Raw genomic sequence first — 27,508 nt, forward strand, 5'->3', positions numbered from 1 at the left:
CACAGCATAGTGAGGAGAGTCAGGGTGTCCAAGCCTCCCCACTGGGTGCAGAGAGGCTGCAGCCCCCAGACAGTGAACATTCAGTCAAGTGTACCAATGTGCAAGTCTACAGTGTTAGTGAGCATGCCAGATATCTTTAGTTTACCCTAACATTGTTAGACAGTCCACTTTTTGTGCCTTTTATTATGGTTACCATGCAAAAAAACCCTCCTAACAAGTCAATTATTCTTTTATTCAGCCTTGAAAATGTAAAAAAAAAAAAAGATTTCATCCATCTGTGGTGAGATAATTCATCTTGTTCCCAGTGCAGTTTGCCTTATTTCATGAATTTTATAAAAGTTAGTGTCAAGTGAAACAAGACAGAATATGCCACCTGGTACTCTGTGGTATCAAGAAGGTGAAACTTGAAACATTAAAAATTCTTTGAGTCTATTGTTGAGTCAGCCAGAGTCTGAATACTAGAGCAGCGATCTGCCTTATCCAGTATTGTTACGTTATACTGGGCTTAATTTCTAATATTCCATAAAAACAGGAAACTGCACTGGGAAAAGTGAAATTATTGCACTGGTGTCTTGAGCATGGGGGCCCTGAAGTGCAAAACATAACGACAAATTACAAAACATGACAGCAGTGCTCCTACTTTCAAACTAGCTAGACCTTAGAAACGCTATGATAGACTACCTTTTCTGAGTGAAAACACCGCAAAACCAACTACTTCCGTGTGTTGCAGACTGCCAGGCAGTGCATCCAATCAGGACAAGGAATCATTGTCCAATACGTACCTATCTATTCCGGTTTGAGTTTACTTGTTAAGATGGATGTTTTTATACTAAATGATCAATAATGGGATATTGGTTACTTTTATGTTGTTTATCTTTATTTTGTATCAGACAAAAAGGAAATGGCTCTTTAAGAAATGATAGAAGAAAACTGCTGTCAACTGCTGTTAACAGCATCATTTATAGGTTGAGGCAGATGTCAGCATCTCCAGAGATGAGCAAACTCATTCCTCTGTCAGTTCTTTATGGTCTGATGAATTGCATCAGAATTGTACTAAATCTAATCACTTATTAACTACATAAAACAACCATATAAAGACAAAAGCTTTCATTTAAACAAATAAAAGTGTAATGTGTCTAATGTAAATAAACTGGAACCCCAGAAAAAAAAACAATGCACCTAATTTCATTGTATTTATACTTTTATATTACTAAGATGATCTATTACCATTTATTGAATGTTTAAAAACGTAAATAGGTAAATAGATAAATAAACTGCTCGCACACTGCAGGGTTCCGATGTCAACTTATTGCACCACAGTGACTTTCGAGCACAACTGCTATTAATCAAACAAATTTTTAAAAACTTATTAAGAGACCTGTGTTTGTGTTGGTTTTCTGGCTTTGGTTTTACTGATAAGGACATCCACTTGGCAGTGACAATATGATGACTGAGTGTTAATATTAAAAACCTACATTATGTTCCAAGTGTCACGATGATAAATAGTTGTGAGATTATGGCCAAATATATCTACTTCATTGCTTAACTGTGATCATAATGATCCCTCAGCTGTGCAGGTTTATTGTGTAGCAGTCGGTTTAATAAGTAATGCATCAGATTTGGCGCTGATATACTAAAATAAGACTTTGTAAAAAGGCCAAATTATATGACAAAAACTCATAAAGGTGGTGCAGACAGCAAGGTCATAGTATGGGATACAATTTATTCTGATTCTTAGTTTTATTAATTACTTATTCTAATTTAATTCTGAGGTCACAGATATATTTCTGCTCCACACTCTACAGAAAATATCAATCACAAGTCACTTACTCTCTTATATTCAACCATAAAGGTTTTCTTCAAAGAAAGGAAATATTCAGCCACTACATTATGATAAAACACCTTCAGTAGTTTCAGGGTTTTGGACGAGTATCTTGAATCAAGGAGGAATAAGACAGATAAGTCCGCTTGTGTCAAGAAAATAACAATTGAAACAATTCTTAAAACAAGCTGATGTCTTTTATGAAATTATTTAAAATACTAAAATACTACAATTTTAAATGTCTAACTTCTACATTAAAGGACTTGCTGAGGATATCTATTGCAGTGAGGTTGCACTTAACATTCTGGTTTGAGAGCATTAGCTCTAACCTCAGTAGAAATACAGCAAAGGTACCTCTGTGAATGGACATTCAATAAAACACACACACACACACACACACACACACACACACACACACACACACACACACACACACATCCTTGTACTTCTATCTTTGTGAGGCCCGTCATTGACATAATGCATTCCCTAGCCCCTTACCCTAACCTTAACCATCACAAATAAATACCTAAACCTTACCCTCACCCTAACCATAATCTAATTCTAACCTATCCCTTAAAACCAAGTCTTGACCTTCAAACGGCCCTTTGAAGCTGTGAGGACTGGCCAAAATGTCCTCACTTTCCAAAAATGTCCTCACTCTGTAGGTAATAAACGTGTTTGAGTCCTCACTAGTACACACACACACACACACACACACACACACACACACAGAGCCATGAAGGACACCACACACATCTGCAGATATGAGGCTGAACAGAGAAAGACAAATGACTGCCAGTGTGGACACATGCACACACACACACTCTGGGTAACACTGTGAAAGTGCTTACAGATGTAAATCAATGTCGAAATTATACAGAGACAACGACATAGATACTGTTTGCACAAACATTCTGAAGCTGTCAGGTCACGTTGTGCTCGGGCGGAGCCACGGCATCGGTCGGCTCTCTGGGGACACAGATTCTAACTTTAAACCCCCTCATCCCCATCTTTGGGCAATCCCCACGCCCCCACACTCCCCTCCATCAACAGCGTCACACCACAGACCAAATAGCATCTCTCACGGCTTGCTGTTGCCATGGCAACTCCATTTTCCAGAAGCCTCCAGCCTGGGTCTCTATACAATAAATGGTCTCTCATGGATACAGCGACGTGTGAGAGGCATAGAGACATGATGTCCACCTGTGCACATATGAAGCTGAAAATATGTGTCTCACATTTTGACAATGCTGAGCAATATTTTCTAAATCAAATCTGATCAATAATATGCTGAAATTACAGGTTCAACATGGCACAATGTCAAAAACACTTAAACACAATATTGCGTCAACTAATGAATAGGCTCCATTTGAAGGCTGATTAACTCTATGCACAGAGCAGGAAGTAGCAGGTTCCCGCTCCCCTCACTCCTCTGATGAACACAGCTCTGTGTATCCCCAACCTTAATTATTCATGTCCCACTTACTACTGACAAATTATTCAGAGCTTACTCCAATACCACACTCTCCGTCAAAGATGATTTTCTTTAGAATATATCAATAAGGATTAAAGATAGATAAAGTTGCATCATTTCATTTATTTCAAATAGAGAAGTCTGAATTTTTCATGAAGTGTTTTCGTAGTTTTTGACAAGACTGAACTCATTTCTAGTTTGGGTGTCAAGGTTTGGGGAATTTCCTCAAAACAGAGATCCAAAACATTGAGTGAAAGTACAGAGACAGATCATAGCATTTGAACTTTTCACTACTGATAAACAATGAAAAAAAAAATTCATCTGCAACATTAATACAGTTAAAATCCTTTTTGTAATTGGTTTTAGTTTACTGTTTGTTTGTATTTGTATTTTTATCTTTGCAACAGGTTTTATTGGCAAATAAATAATATTCCATAAATTTCTCTAACAGACCTCTTGGAGGCCTGTAGGATCCTCAGAAATAGATCCAGCTTTTGTCAAGAAGATGATTAACTTGACATTTAGATCCATTCTTATTGTAAATCTAGTGATCATTATAGGGCTGCAACGATTATTCTCATTATCAGTTAATGTGACGATTCGAATACGTGATTGTTCTATGAAATGTCAGAAAATAGTGAAAGATGCCCACAACAATTTCGTAAAATAGCTTATTTTGTCCGAACACCAGTTCAAAACTCAATAATACTGACAACTATCACATAAGACAAATCCTCACATTTGAGAAGCTATAAACAAAGAATGTTTGGTACTTTTGCTTGAAAAATTACTGAAAAGATGAATCGATTATCATTAATGAGTTAGAGTTATGGCCAGTAGAGTTATGAGGCAGGATGAGGGGGGATGCCATTCCCCTTGTTAGCAAAATGACCAAAATCCATCCCCCTTGTTAACCTGCTATCCCACCCTCTCCATCCCCTAGTAGCAGAGAAAGTGCAGGGGCAGAGGGGTTGTTTAGTTGAATATGTTAGTCTAGTCTGCCTTACTCATTGATCTTTTATCTGACTGAGGTTTGTGGAAGTTAGAATCTATGGCCCTGACCATGGCTCTGAAATATCAGTAGCCTCACTGTGCTGTGTATTGATAAATCCATGGGGCTGAAGTAGCAGACAGAATTGTAATTGCAACTTTTTCTCTGAGTCCCGCCCTTCTGTCAGTTTTCGTCTTGGATCTATAATATTCTTTAAATTATACATATTTTATTGTGTGGTCCTAAGAATTTGTTTCAGATAAACTGAGAGATACACTCAGGGAGGTAATGAAACAGCAGAATCATATCCCTCAAAGACATGAAAGGTTTCCTAGACATTGATCTCAGACAGGTTTTTATTTACCTCATTAGCTGGTTGGTCTTCTCAATGCCTATCATGTCACAAACACTGATGCTGTTCATCAGTAAAGTTTTTAATTAACATGTGTCCATGTTTACATATGAATTTCTCTCACAGCAAACCGAGAACATAAGACACTTATCTCGTCTATTTCATCTGAGGAAAATACAACAGCTTATTCTAACTGAAAATAACCACATTTATTTTAGTACTATAGCCTTATTCAAATCCACTTTGCATGAAAATAAGCAGAATAAATTCATGCTCACCTGATAACTGAATATCGCAACTGTGTGTAATTTACAGCAACTATGCCCGTATAAATGAAATGTTGAAGTAAATTAATGAATTAGAATTAGAACATTACTGGGACTAAGTGGGAGCACATTTTTTGGTTTATGTCCACACAACTCCAGAGAGGGCAGTGATATGTGATCCTGCGTAATCACATTAAACAAAATGGTCTTTTTAGTCGCTTAAATTTCAGCCCAAGTGTGCACTGATGGCTGAAATGAAACAACAGATGTGACTGTGTTTTTTGCCACCATCACCAAATTCTCACAGACGAGCAGTTTTCCATCTCTTCTAAAGAGTTGTATGAATGTTGTTCTGTTGGTTCATGTGACCAATTGCCCTCTTTATTAGTGTTTTTCCTCTTTATTTTGTCAAGTATGTGCAGCACTGTGGGGCTTAAAGACTATAGGATGAGTCAAAATGTATGAAGAACTAAATATATGTGAACAGAAATGTTGGGATAAAATATTTAGCCTATCATAAGTGTCAATGTGACATTAAAAGCCTGTCATAAAGTTGTGTGTGCAGATACAGGAGATGCATAAGGTGGCCCTACCTTCCTCCTCACTCGAGCCCCTTTCCACAGCTGGATAGAGGGGAGGAGCAGTGTTGACACTGGGCGGCGCAGCTGTACTTTTGGTGAAAATGCCGCTAATGAACTTGAGCATCTTTCGGTCACGGGGAGGAGCTCGCTGGATTGTTCCTCCCTGGCCCTCCTTCCCCTTCTTCAGGTCCTCAGAGAGGGAATGTAGGTCGCTGTTATCCAGGGTACGACTCGTGCCTTTTCTTTGAGGCCTGGACACATCAGTAGCAGGAGGTGCAGGGAAGGAAATAGAAACCGTCTTAAACCTCTCCCCCTGAGGGCTGTCCCTGGTCATTATGCCTGAAAATCCTCCGCTGATGGGAGCTATGGGGCGAATGAGTGTGCCCCTGCCATCACTGTCGGCCCAGGATGCTCTGTAAGGCCCCAGAGTTGTAGCTGCCATTAAGGGGGACTGGTCCCCAATGCGGTTATCCCTTCGATCCAAAGTCTTAGCAGAGTGATAAAGGCTTGAATTGGCCTCTCTGAGTTCCCTCCAGCATGCAGAGTTGCCTCCTGCATGTGACCTCATCAGGACTTCAGGACGCTGGCTGACCTGTGGTGGGACAGAAAAAGGGAGGCTGCAACGTGAGCGGCTGTTCAGGTCTGCTCCATTTTCACCCTTTAGGAACAGCATGGGGGGCTCTCGGTAGAGCTCTGTCTTGGGGCGCAAGGCTTCCGAGCGAGGCCCCTCCCTGCGCACAGTTCCCTCAGAGGTAGTTCCTCCATACACTTTGACCATTTGCCTAACAGGTGGATGTACAAAAGAAGTGTCTTTGCTTTTTCCAACTGATACAATGTCTTTTTGGTGTCCATGAGTTTCCCTCCTCTCAGGCTTCCCCCAGTTCTCAACCGGACTGCCATACTTGATCTGCACCTGTTCCACTTCTTCTTCTACCTGTGTGTTTTCTTTTTCCACCACTTGCGTACATACAGGCCCTTCCTCCTTTTCAGGGGCATTTCTCTCCTCCTCCTCCTTCTTAGGGCTCCCTTCCCCCTCTGGAAGAGCCTCCTTCTGGTTCCCTGCTACATCCTCTGGCACAGCCTCAACCTTCACCAGAGTGAGGGAAATGAGGTAGGTGGTGCGTCTCTGTGGGTTGCCTGCCTTGCTCATCAGGACGGCAGACTTCAGCACAGTGGCACCTGCTCTCTGACCTAGCCAGACCTGCACATCTCAGTCATGGCAACCAGGACAAGACTGAAGCAGAGGAGAAAGAAGATCTAAGATCAAGATCAAACACAAACACCTGATCAAACCTTGTGTAGCTGATTGTGTCTGATATCAGGCCTGTGCACTTGACAGGAATCCGAGTTTCATTTTAAAATAAAGATATGAAGAGTCACTGAAAAGAAGAGGAGTGCTTGGAACTGCAAATTTCCAGAATATATTTAAAAGGCTGACCCAGCGGTGAAACAAGTCTAGACTGTTTTTTTAATGCCTCCATTAATCCTCCTCAATGCACACCGCTACTACTGGTCTCTAACACTGATTCATTCATAATCCTCCCCTTTCTTTGCTTTGCTTCCCTTCTTAAACTCATTTATTCTGTGCAAATCTGACATGCAGACACACGGATCTGTATAAGGAGACGTATCTTTTTACTGTGTTGATGTCTCAGCCTCAGATTTCAGCCTGGAATTATGCAACAGTCAATACATTCGCTTGATCCATTTCTTGACTAGGACTAAAATGAATACTGACTGAATAATGCCACCTTACTACAGTATGTGTGTCTTGGCTTTTTGCTCATATCATACCTTCATTTTTCCAGAAGAATATCCATTGCACAGTTCCTTGTACATTTGATTTGATGAAGAATTTATCTCGCCATCAGATTGCCATTCATATCAAATGGCACATCAAACAAGGCTGAGAAAAAAAAAGAGCTCCAGCTGATGAGTCCAAGAGAAAAAACAGGTTAAAAGGGAACAGGGTGCAAAAACATCAAAATGGAACTCATTTACTTGTCACGAAGCGTCTGGCAGCTGGAGCCTCCATTCGACAATGTCATGCATAAAATTATGTATGCACGGTGTGAGGGTCACTGGGAGATGCTGAAAAACATCTGTTGTTATGTCTCCAGAAAAGAAAAAAAAAGAGTAGCTGGATTTACTCAACCCAAGCAATGCTACCTTGTGCCTGTATCCCTCCTCTGGAGAGCAGCTCCTGTCGTTCACCGCATCCTCTCCTCCGAGTGCCTCATCCAATTAGCAAGTCAATAAAATGTGTCTGTGAGGCAGAGGAAGCCCACCAGCTCACCACAGCCCCTCCTCCTTTTTTTCCTCCTCTTCTCGCTGCCACAGAGCTTTACAGCCCCCCGCTAGTCCGCCGTTAGCCTGCCACACAACCTGCTCCACACTGGATCTGGCTCCGGGGCTGGGGATGAGAGGCTTGCAGTGAGGTGGTGGAGGTGGTGGTGGTGGTGGTCCTTGCCCACGTTCATCAGATTTTTATCTGTGCCAACAACAAAAGAGACAGGAGGGAGAAAGAAAAACCCTCAGCTCTTCTCCTGCCAATGCATCTGCTCTGTCTCCAGCGCTTTCTCTCCCCTCTCCTTTTCCAAAGCAATTTATGGGCAGCTGCTGTTTTCTCTCCCTGCCTCACTGTCTGTCCCCTCTGAGTGACAAAGTGAGGATGCACAGGAAGGAGAAATCTGGATGTCTATGGATCATTGCAATAGGAAATAAAATGTTATATAAAAATGCTTAGGAAGGGAAACTGAATTAAGTAGCATGTAATTAAATTACATGGAGAGGAAACTGAAGATACTAATTTGGCTTTGCAGGTGATAATGACAGCAGAAGAATATAGACGAGAGGGCAGGAAAAACTGAGTTTCTTGGAAATAAAACAAGAACAAAAGAGCTCTTAAAATATTTCTTTTCACTACACAATCTCTCTCCTGGGGGAAGCCACTTCTCTTCCCTCACTGCTCGTCTCCTCATCATTAACATGTCAACATAAATGATTTACCTAATTAGCATTTTTTGTCACTCTTACAGTTAAACTCGAGTTCCCCGTTCCTATATAAATTAACTGACTATTTGGTCCAATCAAAACACAGCAATTACAACCAAAAAAGATTGAACTGGGGAGAGGGGGGGGGGTACTTTCACTGCTTAAAGGACTAGTTTGACATTTTGGGTTATCCGTTTATTTCTTGCATCTTCTTTGAGAAGATTGGCCCTACCTTCCTCCTCACTCACTTCTTTCAGCTAAATATGTAGCTGGAGCCAGTAGACAGTTAGCTTAGCTTAGCATAAAGATGGGAAACTCCTAGCCTGCCTCTGTCCAAAGGTGGTAACAAGATCCAAGTACGAGCCCCTCTGAAGCTCACTAACACGTATCTCATACGTTAATTTCATACACAAACTAAAATTTAAAAACGATTAGTTGTGGCAGGAGCAGTGGCACATAAAACCACAATTTGTCATTTTTACACTTCGGTTTTTGTACCGATTAAACAAATGAGATATAGCATGTTAATTAGCTTTAGAGGTGCTGGTATGTGGACAGAGCTAGGCTAGCTGTTTCCCCTTCGTTTTCAGTCTTTAGCTAAGCTGACCTAAGCTAACCTGCTGCTGGCTCTAGATTTATATTTATTATAAAGACATGATGAGAGGGGTATAGATCTTCTCATCTAACTCTATGTTGGGGAAAATGTGTTTTTTGTAGTAGTTAATTCATCAGATTGTTAATTTTCAATTGTGGCCACAGTGACTAATTCAAATAATTTAAAGGGGAACTTTGGGGGAGCATGGGAAGTACTACTCAGACTGTGAAATCAGTATAAATTGAGTGTGAAAATTGTATAAATATTTTCTGTGGCTCTGGAGCAAGATTTTGTAAGTTTGAGAAAATAACCTGGAGTGATATCATCAGGGCTTGGACTTGGAAACTACACATTTTTACCATAAATCCTGAAGTGTAATACAAAATAGTTTGGTGAAACACAAAAACAAGTCACCCGCAAAAACCAAAAAAGAAAACACCTCTCACTGATTTAGACGACCACATTCATTATCTGTTTATTTGATCAATATTAGAGGACAAAAGCAGTATAGTGAAGCAACTTGGTCTTTTATAAATTTTTTTGTTGGTATTCAATAGTTCATTGTATTTTTCACAAAATATTTCAGTCCATTTCAGTTTTCATAAAATCACATTTGTTAATTTTATATGGCATCTGGGTAATAATAATAATAATAATAATAATACATAAGTAAAGTCTGAATGTGATTAAAACAGTTTTTTATTCATTTTTAGTTGCAGTGCTGGTTGAATTCAGATGTTTTAGCAAAAGATGTTAAACATGAAATGAAGTCCAACCCTTCAGTACTCCAATAAAAGGCACAGTTTCTTTCACTTTATGAGTATTTAAGGACAATACAAGTATTTTTGTCATGTGTGTCTTTCTTGTGCGTTTTTCTTCTATGACTATTCCTTCTTTTCTTTATGATTTTCATACAACTTAATGTCAGGCTTATGGTGTTTTTGTTCCTTTTGTGTGATAAATATTAACACAAGTACAGTATGATCACTGGCTGTTCTAACCCTGAGGAGTCACTTCTGTCAGACTTTGTTTAGCCTGTAACGAGAAAAGATGACATCGCTTCCTTCTGTCTAAACACTGCACAAAAATAACAAGAGCAACATTTCAGAGGAGATGACAGAAGTTTCTGTGTATCAGTCTCTGCTGACGAGACTGATAAAGAATCAGACATCAAAAACACTGGTACTGTCCTTGAAGACATGACATGGTAACATCATTAATTGTGACATTTACATGTTGGAAAGCATGGCAGTGATCCTTAAGTTCATTCCTCTTCTTTTTTATTCCATTTCTCTGGCTTTAATCCTTTTTTGATGCAGGAGTGACAAAAAATATCCCAAAGCATAACCCAGGCGTCTTGAAAGACAATGAACTAAATGAAATTGAAATCCTTTATGGTTAGGCCAGGTCTAAACTTAGACACTGTTACCTCTTGCTGCATGTTTCACTGCATCATTTCAGCTTTTTGTTTGAGTCAATGTCCCCTCGTCCTGGAAATATGGATGTTCTAGGGCATTCAGGGCAGATATTCGTTTCAAAGGGTCAAAGGTCAGCATTTTCTGTGGAAGAAATAGCAGGATGTTAGAGCTGCGTCAGGTCTTAAAGGAAAAGTTTTGAGAAACACTCTTTTTCACTTTCTTGCTGAGAGTTACATGAGGAGGTTAATACCACTCTCATGTCTGTACAGTAAATGTGAAGCTGGAGCCCGCAGTAGATTAGCTTAGCTTAGCATAAAGACTAGAAACAGCTAGCCTGGCTCTGTCCAAAGGTACCAAAATCTGTCTGCCAGCACCTCAAAAGCTCACTGAGTAACACGCTCTTATCTGTTTAATCCACACAAAATCAAAAATAAAAGACTATTTTATGGCCAGGACCAGTTGCCAGGCAACCACTGGACACTGCAGGAAGTTACTGGTCAAACACGTTGAACTATTCCTTAAACAAGTGCAGAGGAAAGTCAAGAAATAGAGTTCAGTGGAAAGTCACTAAAAATAGCTAATGTAACCCATTACCTATCTTTGGTCATTAAGATTTAGTTATTTTAATGTGTATCAGAAAAATTCTTGCCTAAAATCGTGTTTTTTATTTTGCACTTAAATCTATATTTTCTACATCATATAGAGAGGCAGAATAACATATACTGTCTACTTTAAAAAGGTATTGTTAAGTTCCTTTTTTATGATCTGTTGGTAAGCTAATCCATTAAAAAACTTGTGATTTTAGGTCTTATTTTCAGTTTTACCAGCATTGTAAATTATAATGCAGAAAGAATACTTTTCTTTAAATAGAACTGCTCTATGTCCTGCTCTCTCTTCTGGTTTAACCAGCTGGATAAGTCACATTAGTCACAAGAATTTCTAATATTGCATCAGTGAAATTCTTGTGGCTTGTGTTGAACATCAGCAGACTATGAGTGACGAAAATTCTTCAGGAGACTGAGGTTACTTATCCGTTACTGTCCTGATTTCATCTCTGTATCCAGCTGAAAATTAATCAATTACCAGGCAGGATTTTAGTTAATGGCGAAGTCTTACCAGCAATAGTTGCGCCCCCTGCTCATTTATCTCTGGAACAAAGTCAGTGATTGGGCGAGGTAAGAGAGGGGGGAAGTTTTTCCTTGAGAGTGTAACATCAGTCGGCCACTCCTCCTCTGGTGGCAAGCCAATAACTCTGAAATAACATAATTTTCAATGAAATAGAAATCATCTGGCAATAAATCTCCTAGTCAGGTAAATGTGATGGAAACTATTTGTTACTCACTCAAGAATTTTCCCAAGTTGGTCCACTTCTGATTCTCCGCAGAACAAAGGTCTAACAGAGAAAGTTTGTACCAAAGTTAATAGAAGCAGATGTCATGTTATTAGTTCACGTCTGTGCAATTCTTGTTTATGCAGGAGGGCAAATAGCAACATGATGTCCTTTAGACAAAGACCAGCAGTTTGGCATGAAGTGCACGTTGAATGATTCTACTGTTTGTATAAGTTTGCAACATCTCACCCAGATCGACTTGTTAATCGTTCATGATACTATTAGCTAGAACACTATAACACTGTGCCTCTGCTCGATCAATGCATCATTATATCATCACAATCACCATCATTGTACTAACTGTTCCCAAGGCAATTATTTTGAGGCATGAATCTCTTCAAGTTGACTGCTGTCTTCATGCAATGTGTCAGTTTTACCACTAGATGGAGCTACTGTATATGTCACAGCAATGGTTCTCAGCCGATCTGGGATAGATGTTACAAACAAAAGCTTTCTGGTAGCCCAATCGCAAAATACTCCGTGGTCTCCAAGCAGAATAAGTTGTCTTAAATTCACACATTATGACTTGCAGTACAACTACAGTATGTGTCAATAACATCTACTTCATATCCAGGACACATTTAAAATGTATGGCATCCAGAATTTATTTTTGCAGGTTTGGAGTAAATTTATTGTAGACTTGGCTTGAAGAGGGGCAAGACTGAAATAAAATATTTGTATGTGCTGTAACATAAAGTGTGTGGCAAAACCCGGCTGTTTTTCACCAGTTCACCTCTCGGACAGTCTGAGGCTCCGGACCAGATTTCCCCAGAGCCACAGATAACCTCGTAATGTGAACCATTTAAATCTGAACTCTCCTGAACTGTTGACAAACTCAGCACGGCTGCTCTGACACTGACACAAAAATGTGTGATGTGTCTGAGTTAAAATCCGGACTCTCGTGAGTGTACCTACTATAGTCAATGAGAGAAGACATCAACGTAATATTGTGTAGTCTTTGATGGTCTGTTATATCTGATAATATAGTGTCAGCATGTTTGAAACTATAAAAAAGCAAAGCTGAAATATCCCTGTATGTGCGAAAACCTTGCTCCTAAAAATGTTGCCCAGATAATGTTTTTTTTAAACAACATAACGAGTAAACATTTCTATTTAACGTGTCGGTAAACTGTTCATCATCAATGTATTTTATTAGTTTTTTCTACAATATCCAGTCCTCTCAACTTAAGCATGATTAACCCTTTTATGGTTACATTTAGACAACTTCACTTAGTTACAAAAGGGGACAAGACTTTTGTCAATATTTAACCAAAGCCACAATCTTTCCCTAACTGTAACAAAGTATATTAGTAACCTAAACCTAACAACAAATAAGAAGCTGAACATGGGCCCCAGTCCTGTGCTTTGTACGCCCTACACTCTCCTTCCTATGATTTATGTGCAGTATAAATGATGCCACACTTACTGGATTGGAAAAAATATTGCCAGTGAACATTATTCAAGCAGTAGTTTCCTCAAAAACGTTTTCGGCAAAGCAAATTAGTAGTATATACACGTATTTTGTAGGAGACATGGTTAATGTGTGTGTGAAGCAACCCGATTTCAAACTCTGAGCTAGCCTGAGGAGTTACATGAGAAACTAGAACTCACTTTGTAAGCACAAACCTCCACCTTGCAAAGGTACCTTCAGGATATGTAATCAAATCTCTGCTACTTTTAAACTTAATGAATCAGATCACCACCAAAATCTAATTCACTGTTCCTTTGCCCAAGGCCTCTCTTCTCAACAAATCACATCAAAATCTGTTCATGTTACCTTTTTGAGAGACATCTGGATTGAAACACAGACGCATGCATTATACTGTATGAAATTCTAACATGATGATCACAACAAACATATAAACATAAATATATAGCGCCAGTCTTCTTTATCTGAACATTATTCTCCCGACTCACTTGCGTCTGAACATCTCAGCAAAGATGCAGCCGGTGCTCCAGATATCCACGGGTGTGGCGTAACTGGACTGCAGCAGAACCTCAGGAGGTCGGTACCACAGTGTCACCACCTGGGAGACACAAACATGGAGTCCATCAACAGGGGTGAGACCAGATAATTTAAACGCAAGTAAAGGAAAACAAAAATCAGTAACCAATAAAAAAGTATCTTGACATACAGTATATAGGAAATGCATTAAAGAACTGTTCTTTTTTTTTGCATGTTTTAGCTTGTTGGCATACCTGTACTTTAGCTGCATTTCTGCTGAACTTTTTCCAAAGCTTTCCACATTTTTAGACTTCCTACCTTCTAGGGGTCCCATTTTTAAAATTAATTTCAAGACAGTATAAATATCAAGTTACAAGCTGTATTTTGTTTTTATTGCTAATTAGCTAATGTTAGCATGCTAACAGGCTAAACTGAGATGGTAAACCCAGTAAATATTACCAGCTAAATTTTATCATGTTAGCATTGCCATTGTCAAGTTAGCATGCTGAAGTTAGCATTCAGCTCACATGTTGCCTCACAGAGCTGCTAGCATGGCTGTAGACTCTTAAGTCTTGTTATAACTGTGCTCAAACCAAGAGTTCACAGTAAGCTACCGAAAAAACATCCCATTCATGCTATGTTGTCAAGAAATTTAACTCGGAAGACAAACAATAAGCTAACATGGATAGAAAAGGAATGTGCAAGTTGGTAGTGAAGTTGATAGTGTCTGATTTAAGAGCAACTTGGAAGAAAAAAAAAGGTCAGTATGATAGTTTAGTTATCTCAACCAAAAACAAAATCTAAACAAAATAGGAAAATATGGTATGCTTAGGAAAATGCTGTATAAACAACACAAAGTGTTTGTATGGTCCAGGTGAGTTCTTACCACAGGAGTGAGGACCATGTGGCAGCTGTAGATCCTGGCCAGTCCGAAGTCAGCCAGCTTCACCTGGCCCTGGCTGGTTACCAGAATATTCTCTGGTTTCAGGTCTCGGTGCATCACACGGTTAGAGTGAAGGAATGCAAGACCGGACACCAACTGCCTCATCAGGTCCTGCAAAAACATACAGGCATGTTTCAAATGAAACTAAATATTTCCACAGAACATGCTTTAAAACAGGGTTAAAATACCCTAAACAAAAAAAATACTCCATCCTTTCCATACAGTTTTCGAACCTATTTGACAGATTATGCAGTTTGGTTAAGATATTGTTTCAGTTAGTTCTCACTTTAACGTGGCCAGACGATAATCCTGCAGCTGGGGCTCTCTCTAGGTACGTCTTGAGGTCTTGGTCCACATGCTCAAACACCAGAGTGACTTTAGTTTCCTGGTCCGACCTCTGGGTGGCACAAACATCCATGAGCCTGTCATGTGCAATAAAAACAGTGACTTCTGTGAGAGGTGTTCACTGTGAATTGTAGACAACACAAGCTGAACACACAACACTTTGATAACTGTCTTGACTTACCTGACCACATTGGGATGGTCAAACTGCTCCAGCCTTCTCAACAGAGCCACCTCTCTGACCGTGGAGATCGGGAGGCCATTTTGATCCGTCTGGACACGCACGCTCTTCAGAGCCACAAACTGTCCGCTCTCTGTATCTCGGGCCTTATAAACTGTCCCGTAAGCGCCTCCTCCAATCTCTGCCACTGGCTCATACTGGATACTGGTGCCGTGGGCCATGGCCAAGATCAAACAGACTGAGAGACAAATCAGATGCAAAAGCTATAAATGCTATTAATCACAAAGATGAGATGATGAAAGGTAATAATGTATGTATATAAAGTTTACACTGCTTTATTTAAAATAAAAAGACTTGTCTCATTATTAGTAGACCACTTGCCCTCTTACATATATGACATCTATGAACCTTAACAAGCGTAACATTGGAAAAATTCTAATTAGTGTGTGTGAACAACTCTCCTGAAAAAGTAGGAAGCAGAGGTGTGTGCGGCCTGGATCTGTTCTACAGAAAATAGTGTAAATGAACAAGGGACTAAGTGGGAAACCTTATCCTTACTTTATCCTTACTATATCACTATATAATAGAATATAACAGACTCCCTCCCCACTACCTTTCCTCTTCAGTCTCACCCAACTCTACCCAGTACACAGACTTTAAATGAGTAATAGAAAGTATAGTTGCTGCAAAAATCTACTGTGCCATCAAAACAGATAATTGAAGGAGATGAAAGGAAAAACAGGAAGGGCGCACATAAGAACATCCGACAACCAATAATCCCCAAAGTAAAGCTCACAGATCTGAGATAAATGACTGCCATGTTTATTGTTGTTTGACATTTTCTTTATTTTGGTCTTTTTGTTTCTTTTCCTTTTCAAATGTCTCTTGATATTTGATAGAAGTTTGTATTTCTAAATGTCGTACATTGTAACAACACTAAAAGCCTACAGCCATGCTAGCAGCTCTGTGAGGCTATACTTAGGCACAGTTGTGGTTTCAGCCAAATGCTAGCATCAGAATGCTAACAAGCTCACAGTGACAATGCCAACATACTGAGGTTTAGCAGGTAATGTTTACCAGGTTCACCACTTAGTTTAGCGTGGTAGCATGCTAACATTTGCTAATTAGCACTAAACACAAAGCACAGCTGAGGCTGATGGGAGTGTCATTAGTTTTACAGGTATTTGTTCATAAACCAAAGTATTGGACACATTGAATTTTTGACCTGATGGCGCTAGATGAAAAGTCACCAAAGTCATTACAATTCATCCTGAGGGGGACATGAGTTTCTGCACAAAATACATAAAAAATACATCCAATAGTTGTCGAGACATTTCACTAAAAACCCCAAATGTCAACCTCATGGTGTCGCTAAAGGAAAAGTCAGGGGATCATCAAAGTTTGCAGGATTCATCCTGCAAAAATGTGTACAGGCATTAGTGGTTCCCAATCTATCTAGTAAAGTGTTAGATATTTGACTGTGTAAGTGTTTTAAGTTTTGCAGGTATTTGGTCATAAACCAAAGACATGTTCTATTTTTGACCTGATGGTGGCGCTAGATGAAAAGTCAAGGGTTCACCAGGATTCATCCTCTGAGGACCATGAATTTCTGTACAAAATGTCACGGCAATCCACCCAATAGCTGCTGAGATATTTAAGTCTAGACCAAACTGGTGGACCAACCGACAGACTGCCATTGCCATCTATAGAGCCACTCCATTAGCGTGGCTAAAAATGTTAAAATTAGTAAAACCTTAAGCAACAAAAAACATCTAACAGTAGTAAACTAGTATAATGAACTCTCCATGACCTCTCTGTAATAGACAAGGAATAAACTCCTTTCATATTTTGGCTGTGAAAAGCTGGTGGATATTCAGCAATAAAGACAGAACTGCCCTCAGGCTAAGAATAACACACTGCAGAAGCTGAAATTCATTGCCTTTTTCCTCCAAACCTTTCACACCCGAAATTAACAGATGCTACTCAACAGCTCTTGTGCTTCAATATCAATTTCTGAATGAGTACATAATCTATTTTCAGTCACGCTGTCGGCAGTCTGTCTCAGAAATAACTTTTCAACCACGAGACACACTGTACATGAAAGTCTATTGTACTCATGTTTTCTTGAGCTCTGTGAATTCCTTAAAAATATGCGTCTAATTTCCCCTGTAGCGCAGCTCCCCTTTGTTTCATTCATTTAATTTCATTCAAGCTTTTGCATCCAAATGACCTCAGCTTGTTAGTAAAGAGTTCTCCAGTGACTCCTCGGCTGCAGGATGCATCTGTGCGAGGAGGAGGAGGAGTGTGGAGGAGAGCTTCATTTAGCGATCAGTCACAGCAGCTGGCGATATATGGAGCATTAAACCACTGACCCTCATCAGTGTCCCACGAGGAGATATGGATGTGGTGCAGTCATGTAAGTAGTCAGTAGTAGTATTTCACATACAGAATAACAATAAACCAAGCTGTTGTAACACTACACTCTACAAAAGGGGTACAAGGTCTGTTTTTCCTACTTTAGTAATTCCATTTGTAAAACTGACTTGCTTCACGTTTTCTATTAGAGTTTAGTGGTTAGAGTACTGTTGTATACAGAAGAGGCAGCATCAAAGAGGGGCATGCTCTACAGCTCAACAACCTGGTAGATGTGCCAAAGAGCTGACTAGGCCATTCTGGTTCTGTGCTGAATGTACATTTGCGGTTATAAAAATACTGTTTCAGCTTTTAGGAGTGGTATCAATACATAGTAAATGTTCTGAAAATACGACTGAAAAACTGTTTATAGATAAAATATCTGGATGGGAATGTCTAATCCAGTGAATTAAATACCTAAACAAAATCAAGGTACTTCATCACAGTGATACAAAAATCCTGTAAATTAAATATCGTTATGAAGCAGTCCGGCTGACTGATTTCCCGCAATGACCCGACACAACCAGAGATAATTAAACTATAGTTACCTCAGTATAAACACTACAGCAGTTTATCTCACAGTGGACACATTTCTGTTGTCTCATGGTATATATATATCTCATTATCATATATCATCATTACTCAACTCTATCATCTTTATTAATTAAAGCCTAATAAAATTAGTTTCAATTTCCTCTCAGGGGTCAATCAAGTTCAGCGTGTCATCATCATCAGGGAGATGAACATTCAACACAATCAGGCTGCTATAAACACAGCCAGCTACACATTAAAATGTAGGCAGACATTTTTAAACCTGCATTGGCTGGGTTTTTTTTTTTTGGCCACTTGGCAACAGAACACGCTAAACACAACACTGACATATTATCTATCACCTTAAAAAGCTGTTACAGCTAATGTGCTAGAAGACGCTTGCCTACGTACACATCCAGCAGACATGGGGGGAACATTAGCATTCATTTGGAGTCGTGTTTCTGGCCACCTGGCAAGTCTTTTTAGCTCCGTTTTTAGTCTCCACCAACTCCTGAGAGACATGTCTGGCTTTTCAGCTGCTAAATGTTCCACTATGTTCACTAGCTAGTTGCTTATTTCGTCTGTCATCTGTTGTTTGGTGCTGAGTGATGGCGGTACAGTCAGTTTATGGGAGCTTTTTCGCTAAAAACAGCTGCCTGATCTGGCTGGAAATGAGTCTGATAAGAGCTGTGAGAATCAGTAGAGTTGCTGGCCGGAAAAACAAAACAATGAGGTGAAAGATGGTAAAACGCTCTGTAGAGCTGAAGGGGAACTGCATTGTAGAGTAGTAATTCTCTGTGGGTTCATCAGCGCCCCCTTTCACATTACAAGTAGTCATTTGAGCCATTGTTAATTTGAAAAATATTAACTGCTGCAGCTTTAACATCATATAGCGATGATGAGGGCTTCACCCACCCTTTTCACCTTTCCAGTTGCTAATAAATAACACTTCTCAGTATATTTTAACCATTACACCAGCAGGAGTCAACTATGCTTGGAGCTAAGTGCACATTTTATATCTAGTTGTGCTGGCCTCTATTAGAGTGAAGCCTCTGAGAGCTCTCCAGGTGCTTTGGCTGCAAAGTGCTGAAATGTGTGACATATTTTTAGTCATATCCAAGGAGGAATTTATCAATGCTCTCCTACATTCAAATGTTTTATAATCCACGAGATACAGGACAAAGTACCTGAAAGAAGGCAAATGACTCACTGAATGCGACGCCATTTTAAAGCAAATACACTTAACTCAGGACTCTGCCAGCACAGGAAGCACCTTCAACCACGCAACCCAAACAGCTTTTTTGTCCCATTGCTTCTAACTTTCCTCTGGCCTCTCTACCAACTCGTACCTCCTGCCAGGCGGCAGGCACACAACCACAGAGAGCCTCATCCCACTCCTTCCTTCCCTTTGTTCAACTCTCAGCCTTTAATCTATCAAACCTGTTTGGTACACTTCCCCTGGCTAAGGCGCATCCTGCTCAGCCTGTCCCTACACCTTCTCCACCTCCATCTACAGTTTACCCCTTACACCTACTCAAGATTAACAGCTGTCACCTTTATACCTGGCTTATATGTCCTCTTCACTGGTGGTGGTTTTGTGGTCCTCTGCTTCCTCCTACCCCTGCTGCCTTCAGGGCTTTTTCGGTACAGTTCATGTGATCAGGACGTGCAGTACTAAGTTCAAAACGCCAATGCTCACTATTTTAAGGACAGTGCAGAGCAGCATCATCTTCACAACCACGTCCCCCCTCTCAGGTGAGAGGTGGTTGGCTCAAAAACCATTGCACCTGCTTTTAGGTCTTCTATTTTATAACCTTGTTGATGTTTAAGGTAAGATCATTTTTTCACCTATGTGAAATAATGGACAACTGCCTCAGTGACTGATGTGTTGGTGTGGAAGGAAAAACCACTATTAAAGCCGTATTTTCCCACTCATGCTCAACATGATCCAGCTCTAACAAAAACAGGACTTGTTTCAATTTAAATTCTACTTTTTTATCAATATCTATTACCTACCATTTACTATTACCTACCAATTTTCATAATTTAATACACTGGGATATCATCATCCACAGGTGTTGCCTGTCCACAGTTTTTATGTGATTTTGTGAATCTTGAGATAAATTTAGGTTCATGTAAATATCTTCAACTAATATGGTAACTTTCAGCCAACTAATTCTGCACTCAGAAAAATGTATGTGACGAGAGCTGAAACGAAATTGAAATTAGTCTGTTAATCGATAAGTTGACTGACAGTAAATTATTTCACGGAAAATTCACTTTTCAAACAAAAACATTTGCTGGTTACAGCTTCTTAAATGTGAGGCGTTGACGCTTTATTTTTTCATATATGATAGTAAACTGAATATCTTTGGGTTTCGAACTGTTAGTATAAATTAAGAAATTTGATTACATCACATTGGGCTCTGGGAAATGGGAGTTTTTACAACTTTTTTGACATTCTATAAGATAATCAGCAGATTATTCAATAATGAATAAAATAGTTGTTTGCAGCCCTGTAGTATATGTTACTTTAACTCTCCTTCATATTAATAATAATAATAATAATAATATCAATAAAATATTAACCTGTCAATAGAAAACCTTTCAGTGTTGTGCTGCGTCAGACCGTGTATAAACTATGATCACAGCAGACTTGTTAGGGAAGACAAAAGTGTGAAACAGATGAAGTAGGGCTGGAGCTACAATTGTTTCCGCAGAGTACAGTAACAAAAGAGCAGAAACATAATCAACTGAAAGCCAAACACTTCTCCTTTTGTATAACCACACTCTTCATTTCCCAAAGTCGATACTCCAAAAGAATCTAACGCTTTAAGTGGCTGTCAGTTTTTTAGTTGAAAGCATGAGACAGCATGTTTGGACTGTAACTTTGTAAACACAATAGCATCATGACAAGAAAATAGATACATAGAGTCACTACTGAATGTAGCAAAACATTTGCCTTTTGGGGCAGATTTTTAAGATTCAGATGATTTGATGCATCACATTTACAACCTATTGGATCTGTATACAAATTTCACCAGAGCTGCGGTCAACTACTGTACCAACCATTCACAACCCAACATGTACACATTGGGTTAATTATATGTAAGGATTTAGTGAATTGTTATTATATTGCATCAATACTGGGCTAAAATCCTGCATGACATACTGGTGAAAATAAACATGACGTTAACCGACATAAGGCTTAAACATGTTATAGCCAAGAAGCTTGAATATTCACATCTGCTGCCAAACCACAATATTTGAAGTGGTCAGTCTAAACTGTAGTTAATAAGAGGAAGAGATGTTGAACACACCACATTTCTTCCTCTTATGCAAAGAAAGTTGAGTCAGAGTGTCTACAGACAAGAATCTGCCTGCATTCCTGTGTATCTGCAAGAAATACAAATTCCTATCAACATCATTCAGGTCAGAACTGAACTGACAAATAAACTGCAAATAAAACCGTATTTCCTGCTAAATAAAATAACTGACTTCATTCAGCTACACAGAGAAACAGAAGAATATCACCAGAACAACCCAAGAAACATTTTAATGCAACATTGTTGCATGTTTTATTTTCAGACTTTACCTTTATGACACTTCTATAAAAACCTTCAATATAGTTTTATTCATAAAGATTTGTAGCTGATTCTGTAACATAACTACTTTACATAACATATTGCAAGTTTACTCTTTGCCTTAATCTATTTTCTACATACAACTAGAGACAACCAGTGAACTATCACTTAACTACTGAATTAAACTTTAAAAACATTACGTCGAGAACGATCCGACTGCATGTCAGTCTAATATGCTTTGTTACAGGCCTGCAGGGATCTAAGAGCATGAAGTGATAATTATTTAAATTAAAAAAACTTGATGTCTGTTTTTAATTACTTTTTAGTACATTAACACGACTAAATGGTTATTATTCACTTTTCTAATGAAGCTGTTATTAGTAGGTTACACTAGTAATTCGGCTCATACTACTTTTAGATTGAAATTTATAAATTTATTTATATAGTTTATGGTTTTACATTCATAATATACAATATTTATGTAGAACCAAATGTGACACAACTGAGTTACAATTTTCAGGAAACTATAATGATGACAACTGGACATTTACTGAATACTGATTTTTTTTTTAAATTGAGCAACAGATTGCTATAATGAACCACAGCCTGCCTTATGTAAACAGTTCAAACCAGAAATAAACACAATATGTTATGCAAACAACCACCAACAGAACTTAATAACACTTTTAGAAAAGGATTAATAACTAATAATTATATAATAATAGTTTTTTCCCCTATAAAAGGCTTCCCTGATACTTTTTATATTGTTTGATAATACTAATAAACTTTGGTAACCTTCCCGGCACTTTGTGGTATGATGCTGCTATAAAAAAATGCATTTAATTGCTATTTTAGCTTCATTAGTTTCAGTTTCACTCTTTTAAGAAACCCCCTGCAGCCATGATATATTGATCATATATTACGAGTTAACAGACTGCCCAGATGTTGGATGCCACATAAAAGTAATTAAGCTGAATTTAGGTGTCTGTCATCCACCGCTCACTGCAAGTGCTCAACTTTCCACTGCAGGCAGAATGTGTAGCAACGTCTGTGGGAGGCAGCACAGCAAAGGGCCAAGAAGTCTGAAAAATACAGAAAATACTGACAGAGGCCTGGTGGAGAGGGTGAATAACCAGGCCTGTACTGACAAATGTCAAACTGCAGAAAGTTACTATATCTTTTTGATTCCTAATGGAGCTGGTACAGATATTGACACTTTACAGTTTGAAATTCCTGTAAGGATATTTCAGCTGTTTTCAACAGAAAACATTTTTGATAAGCCCTTACACTTGGTTAATTATGACCTAGATTATGTACTGAGTGGGACATTTTACAGATAAAAAATAAACTTGTCAGTGCTCTCTGGCTTACAAACTGTATGTTTGAAACTACCTCTGACATATCTTTGTTTTCTTGCTTATATCATCTGGCTGATTTATCTGCAGCGTCCACACCTTCTTTTCAGGGGGAAAACAGAACAAAACAACTTGATTTAAAACATGAAACTATTTCACTGGATTACAAAAGTAGCCAACTAAAAGTCCTTCACTGTCTCATAATGAATGATCAGCCGTGATGTGGCCTTACTGTCACCCTTAAAATATCTGCCCATTTCCTTTATGGTGACAGAACAGCTCGCACAAGCAGAGGAGGGAGAGAGGACAGATCTTAGCACAACACCTGGTGGTTTCACTGATGTCTCACAACACTGAGGTCGTTAACCTGCCCGCATACTGATCACCAGGAGGGCCTGTCAGTATTGATTATCATCCAGGCGGAAGCTCACCTTTCTCTCCCACCCTTCATTCATTCATTTATCTCCTTGATCAACACTGAAGGCCAGTGGGCGGAGGCAGAGAAACAGGCCAGAACAGACGGAAAGCCCTCTGTCCCGACACGTGGTGCTCCTCCATGGCGCTCCTTTGTTAATTAAACTGGCTTTAAAAAAAAACCAAATTAAAGTGAAGCAACAACAGGCCACACGGACTTCTTTTTCCTCCTCACCTACTTGTTCACTGACGTGGCGGAGGAAAAACAGTAGAAAGTAGAGACGGGAGCGGATGAGACGGATCACCGCCAGCAACTTCCACTTCCACATCTGTGCCACATTACATAAATGTCCGCTGCCAAAGTGTCACACACACGGATCTCAATCAGTTTTGTGTACGCGACACCGAACTTACCTCGCCTGTTTCTTCTCTGCGAGCAGGTAAAGCTTTACTTTAGCTTTATGAGGAAGACATGCTCACTAATCTGCCACGTATAACTCCTACAGAACCGGGTCACAAGTGGCAGGTGGGGTCCAGGCTGAGGTTTTACAGCCCGGCAGTGGAACTTGATGCGGAGAAGCCAATCAGCCGATATGATTTCGGCCTCCACTGTTTTTTCTTCCAGCCTACAGTTTTTTGGGGTGGTCGCTTCCTGTTGCTTCTAGCAACTATTGAGGAGGCGGAGCTAAAAATCTTCCCAGCATATCATATGAAGAAGACCTTAAAGCTCTGCTGTGGCATCTGTAATCATGTCATCCATGCTCCAGAGCGCTTTGATTATATTGCTGTCAAATTAATATTTTTAGATGGAGAGAAATGCTTTTTTGCCTGTTGTCGTTTATCTCAAAAATAGGCCTACATATATATATAAATCAGACACACCTATTATTTCAGCATACCACACAATGTTTTCTTAGTTTTTGTTAGTTTATTTGCACAAAATACAAAAATCCTAATATTTGAAAGGAGTAAAAATGGGCTTATAAAGACATCTCACCCAAAAGGAAATCACACAATAACATCTAACATTTAAGTTTATCAATGAAGAAAGAAAAAAAAGTATCAAAACTATTGGCACAGCATACAGAGGAAAATAGAAAAAAGAATAACCAATAGATTATATAATAAACATAATACATTCATACATAAATCAGTTGCTAATCACGGGCTGGCCATACAACTGCTAGGAGAAAGAAGGCCACAAAATACAAAATTTAATTAGTTTGGCTGATCAAATGAGCTTCAAGCAAATATTTGAAATATGTGGAGTTGTTGGCAACGATTGGTCTATTTGTATCGTATACAGATGATTAAAAGCACAAAGGTGTTTTCTATCTGTGACAGATTTCCGCAAAATAGTTTTATCATCATCAGTTTTCCGCTTTAATGTTTATAATCCCAAAAGTCATCATATTTTTACAGTTGTGGGTGTAATAGTGCAAACTATAGTTACACAAATGATTGTAATGAAAGAAAACAAGAAAGGTGAAAGAAAGGAAATGTGAGAACGTTTCCAGAATAGAGAGAAATCCCAGTACACATTTACTTAATAAATCAAGAGAAATATTTGTATACACATAAACACATTTGTATATAAACTGATGTATTATCCATGTACATACAGTACATTTATACACATGCACACCTAGCGTATTTACAAGTACTTATACACATTAAATTCATCCATTGCTTCTATAAAAGTGCATGAAATTTACAGAATTTACAAACTTTCTTTATATCTAAAAAAGACTTTTAAAACAGATATTCAGTCCACAAAACATGAAAATAATTATGTGGGAATAAAGACCACGCAGACCTTCCTCTCCTTCATCTGAGCTCATTTATCTCTCTTGTTGTCTCATTTTGGATTAATGAATTGAGGCCTGGCAGACTCTGTTGCAACTATGTTGCAATAAAAAATCTAACTATACCATGAAAGCTACACAGTGTATTTAGATTATTCAAATCACTGATTGTTCGTTACTAAATCTAATTACTCTAATTTAAAATATAAATATCAGGACATCCCCTACTGTATTATTACTTTATAATAAACCAACATTAACCATTGGTGGAATGTAACTAAGTACATTTCCTCAAGTACTGTACTTAAGCACAAATTCAAGGTACTTGTAATTTACCTGAGTCATTTCTTTTGTGCTACTTTATACTTCTACTCCACATTTCAGAGGGAAGTATTGTACTTTTTACTCCACGACAATAATCTGACAGTTATACTAGTTACTTTACAAATTAAGAGTTTTGCACATAAAACATATGAAGAGCTTAGAAAATATGATGTTATAAATTAAACTATACCCAACAATAAATGCAGCCAAAACAATTAGTTGATTAATCAATTAGCCGATTGAAATAAAATTAATTGGCAACTATTTTGATAATCGTTCATGGTTCCAGCTTCTCAAATGTGAGGATTTTCTGCTTTTTTTGTTTAATTATTTTAATAGTTTTAATATATTTTTAATAACTGTGAGGTTTGGACTGTTGGTTGGACAAAACAAACATTGTGAAGCTGTCACTTTGGGCTCTGGGTAATTGTGACGGCATTTCTCACTATTTTTACAAACCAAACAATCAATTAAGTGAGAAAATAATCAGCAGATGAATCCATAATGAAAATAATCATTAGTTGCAGTCTTTTACTAAAAAGTTTGAAATAGGCTCCACCTCAACCAACTACAACAGTAAAATCCTACTTTTACATTAATGCATGAGTAATAATAATCTAATGGGATAATATTTAATAATATAACAGTCACAGGGAACATTTTTCTGCATTGAGTACTTTAAATTTTAAGACTTTAAGTACATTCTCCTGGGGCCCAAATGGACAAATGGACTGAATGCAATTCGGGTTTGTAACTCTCAACTAATAATCTGCAATAAAAGTGCACCTTAAAGTCAATCATTCGTTAAATGTCATTTTTGGTTCCTTTATGGATGTACAGTGGTTACAAACAAACTGCACAATGTCTGCCTGCTTTGAAAACAGCATGTGATCGCAGAAAAATCTGAATGGTGGACTTGTGGTTGTCTATAAATGAAATCCTAGTTGGTCAGTTACAGTTTATGTGTTCTGATGTCTGTTCACAATCGATCCTTTTGGGATACGGTCTTTCAGTGCTTTTACAGTTTTCTTTCCAGCCACTGTTCCTACATTCGTGTTCCTGCTGCATGCTGGAGGGGAAGGAAGTAGATGCTGCCAGTATCCGCACTTGTGGCCAGAAATGGGGAAGTAGTGCAGTGACAGTGGCATGCAGACTGTCTCAGTGGCTGTGACAAAAGGCTAAAACAAAGCATTGCTTCTCTAAAAATGTTAAGTTGCTCCAGGGCTTTCTGCCCCACTAGGAGAACTGCTGAAGAAACACTTACAGACTCAGTTCTACTTGTTTCTGAATGACAGATTTCCAACCATTTTAACTACTTTTTATGGGTCTTTTTCTCACCAGACAGCAGGAAAAGCACAGGTGTTACTAATAACATTAATTCAAGTGTCCCAGTAAGCCATGACAGTGAGCCAGCATGCACAACACCAGGAACCTGAAACTGAAGCAGCTAAATGGAATTCAGCCATCGCTGATTTTAATATTTACACCTGTGCTTTAGCTACTGTGATGTGTCAAAATGTCTTCAGTGAAAAGGGCTCATTGCAGTCTTGTTATGTTTTGTATTTTGAGTGATCATGTGAAAAAGAAAAACAAAGAATATAAATGAATGTTAAGAAGACAAAGAAAATGGCAATGGAAAATATCTACAAATACTTACAAAATACATTATACATGAAATAAAAAGGACATATTTACATACATAACTTATGTGTATATATGTAAATGAATTTCCATACTTACATAAAATATATACAAATAGAATTTATCTCCACAATTATATATGAATCTT

The 27,508-nt window shown here is 38.6% G+C and overlaps 2 protein-coding genes across 3 annotated transcripts in view; both read right to left on the reverse strand.

The window, feature by feature from the left end:
* LOC122888233 (arf-GAP with GTPase, ANK repeat and PH domain-containing protein 1-like) overlaps nt 1–8,193 on the reverse strand; it is a 20,650-nt gene extending 12,457 nt beyond the window's left edge. Inside the window, exons 1-2 of the mRNA XM_044222359.1 lie at nt 7,281–8,193; nt 5,499–6,720 (exon numbers count right to left, since the gene is read on the reverse strand). Coding sequence (XP_044078294.1) covers nt 5,499–6,636 — 1,138 coding nt within the window. The 5' untranslated portion in view covers nt 6,637–6,720; nt 7,281–8,193. The remainder of the gene's footprint in view (nt 1–5,498; nt 6,721–7,280) is intronic.
* Nucleotides 8,194–9,524: 1,331 nt separating this feature from the next.
* Nucleotides 9,525–24,260, reverse strand: cdk4 (cyclin-dependent kinase 4). Of its 2 annotated transcripts, none has more exons than XM_044222953.1 (8): nt 24,005–24,260; nt 15,298–15,532; nt 15,058–15,193; nt 14,715–14,882; nt 13,801–13,910; nt 11,836–11,886; nt 11,610–11,745; nt 9,525–10,634 (listed from the first exon to the last, which is right to left on the reverse strand). In XM_044222953.1, the coding sequence occupies exons 2-8, from the start codon at nt 15,513–15,515 to the stop codon at nt 10,533–10,535; spliced, it is 921 nt and encodes a 306-aa protein (XP_044078888.1). In that variant the 5' UTR covers nt 15,516–15,532; nt 24,005–24,260; the 3' UTR covers nt 9,525–10,532. The 2 variants fall into 2 exon arrangements, with proteins under 2 accessions (XP_044078888.1, XP_044078897.1); XM_044222962.1 differs by lacking the exon at nt 24,005–24,260 and adding an exon at nt 23,608–23,882.
* Between the last annotated feature and the right edge of the window lie 3,248 nt (nt 24,261–27,508).

The sequence above is a fragment of the Siniperca chuatsi genome, linkage group LG2, assembly GCF_020085105.1.
Source record: "Siniperca chuatsi isolate FFG_IHB_CAS linkage group LG2, ASM2008510v1, whole genome shotgun sequence".
Classification (NCBI taxonomy): Eukaryota; Metazoa; Chordata; class Actinopteri; order Centrarchiformes; family Sinipercidae; genus Siniperca; species Siniperca chuatsi.